Source organism: Camelina sativa, chromosome 1 (assembly GCF_000633955.1).
Source record: "Camelina sativa cultivar DH55 chromosome 1, Cs, whole genome shotgun sequence".
NCBI classification, from domain to species: domain Eukaryota; kingdom Viridiplantae; phylum Streptophyta; class Magnoliopsida; order Brassicales; family Brassicaceae; genus Camelina; species Camelina sativa.
Genome location: NC_025685.1, coordinates 5,933,155 through 5,939,741, shown reverse-complemented (window position 1 = coordinate 5,939,741; position 6,587 = coordinate 5,933,155). Strand labels below are relative to the sequence as shown.

General features: G+C 32.0%; 2 protein-coding genes across 2 annotated transcripts in view; both read right to left on the bottom strand.

Moving 5' to 3' along the window:
• Positions 1 to 1,409, bottom strand: part of LOC104704710 (F-box protein At1g66490-like) — a 1,888-nt gene extending 479 nt beyond the window's left edge. Inside the window, exon 1 of the mRNA XM_019244848.1 lies at positions 204 to 1,409. Coding sequence (XP_019100393.1) covers positions 204 to 1,409 — 1,206 coding nt within the window. The remainder of the gene's footprint in view (positions 1 to 203) is intronic.
• On the bottom strand, positions 1,781 to 3,204 carry LOC104778555 (F-box protein At3g13820-like). Its single transcript, XM_010503012.2, has one exon. It carries the CDS (start codon positions 3,188 to 3,190, stop codon positions 1,988 to 1,990), a length of 1,203 nt encoding a protein of 400 aa, XP_010501314.2. The 5' UTR covers positions 3,191 to 3,204; the 3' UTR covers positions 1,781 to 1,987.

The following is a 6,587-nucleotide window of genomic DNA, read 5'->3' as shown; positions in this document are numbered from 1 at the left end:
TTTTTTTTTTTTTTTTTTTTTTTTTTTTGTGTAGTCTGGAACAGATGCAAAACAATCTTTCAACTTCTCTAGGCTAAAAACATGCAAAATCGGATGACTTCTATATTATTAGATGGGGGATGCAAGAAGAAACAAATTATTTAATAAATGCATGATTAATAATAATAATAATCTTTTTCTTTTCTTTTGCCCAACAACACTACTTGGTTGATTTGTGCTGCTGGCACTAAACTTGGAACATAGGAAGAGAACACAATTGGATCACAATATCCATTTTTGTCAGCTTCCCAAAGATGACCGTCTCCGATTCTCACAGGTTTGGAGTATCCATCTTGTCCAATGATGTAAGCTGTTTCATATTGACATGTTTCGTTCCATCTATACCTAGGAGATTCGGAAACCACAACAACTTTATTCTCCTCATCAATGAAGAAGCTTCTCCCAACACGAAATTCAGAGAGAGATGTCCTTTCCACTCTTAAGAACTTGATCCATGATACTTCACAGGGCTCAATCTTAGTCGTTATCCAAATCTCTATTAACGAACATGTCTCGTAGCCTTGATATAACACAGCCAGCTTCTCTTCTCTTACACAAGACAGAATCACATGTCGTGGAACATCATAGTTGGTGTGAAAGGGTAGAGGAAGGCGTTCTCCAAATCTCTCTGTTGTAAAATCAAAACAGAGTAAAAAACCAATCATCTCTGAAGCTACTACCTCTCCAACCTTTTGTATTCGTCGAGCAAAAAAGTAAGTATTTCCCTTCAATGATACGCTGCTTTGTAAATCACAGTCGGGATTTACATCAAGAACCCTCCATGAACTAGAATTAAAACCATATATTTCGTAGTAGGATGGGATATTTTTATAACCAATCTCTTTGTAGTCATCATGACCCAAAAACTTCCACAAGATTTTGTGGTCACGGTTGTTGTTGTTGTTGTCGTAACCGAAAGCAAACATGTCTAATCTATGGAACTTTTGGGATTTGAATCTTGGTTTGATCCACCTGAATGGCCCCCCCAAATACGGGTTCCACACCATGAGCTTCCTACTCGTTTCGTCTTGGCCGACGACGCATAACAATAAGCCGTCGCAGTGTATGACATTAGATATCGTGTTTTCTTCAAGTAAATCTATTTGCTTTATAGATGGACCAACGAAATCGTCATTGCGGATGCCTTGGAGATCAAGTCTCAGGGAACAAAGGCTATAACCCACTGTCACGAACCCCAAAAACTGCTTACTTGTTGCTGCTTTACCAAAAACAAGATTTTCTGAAAAAACGTTCCAGGATAAAGCGTTCCACGTTTTACAAGTATATCGCACCGCGCTTAGAGATATCAATGGAACTCTAGAGAAGATCTCCCCCACCAAATCCACTGAAAGATCGGACAACGTCGTCATTCCTTAATTCCGAGTTTCAAACAAAGTTCCTAGTTTCTACGCTTGTCCACGATCTTTTCTCGATCTCTCCATATATACATGCATAATCGTTTAGTTATATGATGTGTCACCGCTTCTAAAACTCTCTCCTTTTCCTACATTAGTTATACTTCCAAATATTTTTTCATTAATTAATAAAGATTCTAGAATTCGAGTTAAAAATTAGAAATATATATATTTTTTAAAAAAATAATTAAATCCTTTTCGGTAGCGGAGAGCCGAGATTAGAGAAAAGGATCCGACAAAGAAAACCAATTACATGTATCAGAGATTATAACTCATTCATTATATATATTCACAGATAGTCTTGTTCAAAAGGACATGAAATAAAATTGAGTTAAAACATAGATAACGACCATAGATTATTACACAGTACTAAATTAGCCAAAGAAAACAAAATATATAATAACTGAATGAAGATAGTCTTGTTCCAAAGAACATGATATAAAATGAGCTAAAACATAGATAATGCTTTTAAACAAATAAAGCATTGCAAATGGAACTAACCAATAATATCTTCTTCTTCTGTTTTTTTTTCTTTACTTTTCCTGTTGCCTGGTTGGGTGGTTGATTTGTAGTTGCACCAAACTTGGAACATAAAATGAGATCGTAAGTGGGTGAGAATCTCCAATATCTGAAGCTCTTCTGATGTTAACATATTTTAGGTAAGTATCATCTCCATCTCCAATGATGTGAGCTTTTTGGTCTTCACTGAACAGTAGATCGAAAAGCACAGCAACTTTCTTCTCCTCCTCAATGAAGAAACACAGAGGCCTAATGTCCTCAGGACGAGTGCGTGGATTGATATCCATTTTCATAAACTTGCTCCACGACACCGCATTTGGATCAATATTATTGGTAACCCAAATCTCTATTGCTCCACGATACCACTTGAAGCTACGATGTAGCAAAGCGAGCTTTTCTTCTCCAACACAGGATAAAATAATATTCTCGTCAACATAAGGGTTAGATGGTAGAAGTAGACGCGGACCAAAGCTCTCTTTTGCAAAATCAAAACAGATCAAAAAAATATGATTCGCCTCTTCGGTATCTCTGTATACATACCCTTGAATAAGAAAATAAGTATTTCCCTTCAAAGACACGGAGTGACGTTTATTAGACCGTACAGTCCAGTTGGGTTCCACATCAAGAGAACTCCATAAATTTGAGTTGAACCGGTAGATTTCGTATCGTAAACCGCCCTTGTAGTTATAATCTCTCAAAATCCTCAAGATTTTGTGGTTACGGTTGTTGTCGTAACCGAGAGCATACATGTCGTATTCCCTGTCGTCATAATAAAACCTAAACCTTCGGGCTTTGCTATAAGAATAAAACCTTTTGGAATTGTTAGGGACTTCGATCCGCATCGTTTGTCCCAAATAGGGGTTCCATACCATAAGACTAGAGTTTTCTTCGATAACGCATAAAAACAAGCCGTCACAGTGAAAGATGTTCTCTATCCGTACATGGTCAGGAATATGTACCTGCTTTATCTCTGAAACAACAGATCCATCATTATGGATTTGGAGATTGAAACTCAAGGAACATACTTTTTCATTGATCAACATTAAACCTAAGAACTGCTTCCCTGCTGCTGCAGCGTTGCCAATAATATGGCGTTTTGAGAAATCGTTCCATCTTTTGCAAGTAGATCGCACTGCTCTCAATGATGTTATCGGAATCCTAGAGATGATCTCCTCTTTCAAGTCCTCTGGAAGATTACACATAGACATCGTCGTCATTCTTCTAAACTTCAAACAACCAATATTGCAAATGTGAATGGCGGATTTTCATGTTTAAAAAGGCGCCACAAATATATTGGTTTAGAATTAAAGAGATTATTCTCATAAATTACATTAGATTTGTTTTTTTTTTGTTTAAATTCTCAAAAATTACATTAGATATAGCATTAAACATCTAATCAAATTTAAACCAACAAATATTAGAAAGAAAAAAAAAAAGCAAATTGAATAAGAAAAAAATCTAAGCAAATTAAATAATTTTTTTAAAAAAACAATCTAATTAAACAAATTGGAGATATGATTGATAGAATACGTAATTTTAGATTTGTATCCTGATTTATTGTTACAATATGATTACAAAGGTGGGTCGCTAAAACGACCAAAACTGGCTTAAATATTTTGGTCTAAAATATAGTGAAGTCCCATTAATCACCTTGTTTTAAAAATCATCGCCTAGCATCGAATACGCCTCGCAAAATCGCTAGGCCCACCCTTTCCGTCTTGATTAATGACTAATCCCGCCTAGCATTGATTATCCAATTATGCATGTCTAATCCGATTATTTTCTTCTTAATTTTGTATATACCAATTTTTTTAGAACCAAATAAAAATCAAACATAAATATTTTTGTTATTTAGGCATTTAAATTAAGAGATTATGATGTTTTACAGTAACTAATATATAACTTTTAACAAAAATCAGAAAAATTTCTTTTAAAATGATGTTTTATGTGTTTACCATAATTTTAAAGACAATACTACAGTTTTATATTTTATTTGATATTTTTTTTTTAACATAAACAAAAATATACATATATTTAGTACAATATATTTTTATTTTATTGTTAATTTAATAAAATAACCCCAAAATTAGTTCCCGATTAATCCCCGTTTAATCCCCGATTTTCTAGCTAGGCGCTAGGTCCACCTCGACCGCCCGACTAGCGCTTAGCGATTTCTAAAACAGGTTAATCATAATCTATACTAGGTAACAGTATAAAATAATTATTAAATATTTTTACAGTAATTTTTATTTACAAAATCTGTTTTATTTATCGGTAATTGGAATCAAAATTCGATTATGTAGTATATATATATATATATATATATGTAAAATATATAAATTTTTTATAATAATTAAAATTTTAATCCGTGAGAATTATTATAATATCAATCTTATATTATCATATCATATGAACAAAAGGTTCTTCAATTTTTTTTAAAGATTTTATGAAAATGTAATTAAAATATATAATTAAGTTAGAAATAGAATATAAGAATTTAATTTTGGGTGTTAATTATATTTTTGAAAAAATACATTGGTATGTAAATGTAAATATTCTATTATTAGAAACTGATGACAAATAAAGGAAATAGTGTTTGAAATTATGTGAGTGCGACACGTCAGCATTTTGTGTGAAAATGCTTCTCTTTTAATATATAAGGGATATATACATTTTTGAATAGGATTTCGATGATAAGTATTATCAAACCCATAGGAATTTCCATTATATCCATTTGTTTATAGCTTAAAACTTAACTTTGGAGAGAATAACTAGGACAACCCTATTTTGAAGGGAAAACAAACTTTCAAAAGGTTTTGCATGTAACTCTATTTGTGAAATTGCATATAAATTAATTTAGTGTGCACATTCCCTTTCTCCTTATATTAGGATATCACCAACTTCATTACAATGTGTCCAGTTTTTTTGAATGTGTAAGATTGGCTAGTTACAAAGTTTTAGACCTTTTACAAGCATTATTGTATAGCATAAGGTTTTGTAAAAGTTGTCTTTGACAAGCAAAAAAAAACAAGTAAATACTAAATAGTGATTGTGGGATCACTTCATTAAAATCAGACAAAAAGCAAACGGTACAAATGCCAAAATCATCATGACATTGACAAATTCATGGGTCCTCTATAGTTGACACATTTAACCTTTTACATATGTAAAATTTTAGATGTAAAAAATGATGATGGTATATGATTATTTTTGCTTAAAATGAATGTAACAGGTGTGATCATTCTTTTTTTTTTTTTGGCAGACGTGGTTATATGAATTGATATTACACCTCTTAAGAATCAAATGTACTCATTTATTCTTTTGCAATTCAATTTCTTTTTCTCTTTTTTCCTTTTTTTTTTTTTTTTTTTGCAAGTTTCCGAAGTAGACAGCTTTTGTAAAGTTATAACAATAACCATCCATTTGTGATCATAGGCTAATTATAAACTCTAAGTCTATATATAACAATTCTTGTTGAATTCTTCAATTATAAACCTTCTTTTTATCCTGTTTCCCCATGAATATTTCATGGTCTTATCCTTATTGTTGTATATTCTTCTATTTAAACCAAGTTATTATTAGTTTATCTACATGACAAATGTATTAAATATTATTTACGTGTAAAACCCCAGAAAATTGTTGAAAATGTCACATCCGCCACGTCGAGAAACAAGAAGTCATCTTCATTTATTTCAATCATTTTCCATACTTTATTGCATGTGAAATTATTATTCGTTTAGCGAGTATCACAGACACACACACAAAATTAATATAATCAAATTGTAGCGATGTAAACTATGGTTCCGAATGGTAAAAATAGTTGAAGCGTTGCAGATCGTACAGATCATGCAGTTCATGCTGAACAAATGCAGATCGTGCAGATCATGCTGGAAAAGTGCATATCATGCTGATTGAGCAGTCCAAATTATATGTTTGAATGGTAAAAGCAGATCAAACAGTGTAAATCATATATTAAACTATAAAGTATTTAAAAACACATCCAATTCAGCAATTTTATTTAAAAAATGATAAAATTATTGTAAAATAAACATAATTTTTTTTAATATAGAATATTTTCTAAATAATTTCACAGTTTGAAAACATTAAACACAAATTATCCAAATGCAACAAAAATAAAACTTAGAATAGTTTAACGGAAATTATTTTGATTTTTCCATAACATATCTGCAATATTTTTTCTAGTGTTTGTCATTTGATCTCTATCAGTTATAGCCGTAGTTTCCATGTCACCTTCATCATTCTCAGAATTTGTGTCGCTAATGTCAGTATGCTCCATTACTTCGGAAAAATCTTCATCAAAATAATCTGAAATTCTGATAAAGTTATGTAGTCTCATTGTAGCCATCACCACTCTTTTTTGAACATGAGTGTTATATCTAGGAAATTCACAAAGGATCCTCCATTTCTTCTTCCAAACTCCAAATGTCCTCTCAATGACAGAACGTAGTGATGCATGACAACGATTAAATAGTTCTGTTTGTTTCTAGGAGGAGGACCATTGTTGAACTGTGACATATGATACCTAACAACCTCATTCCGTGAAGATCTATAAGGAGCAAAAAAACCTTGTTTATTTGGATAGCCAGAATCAAC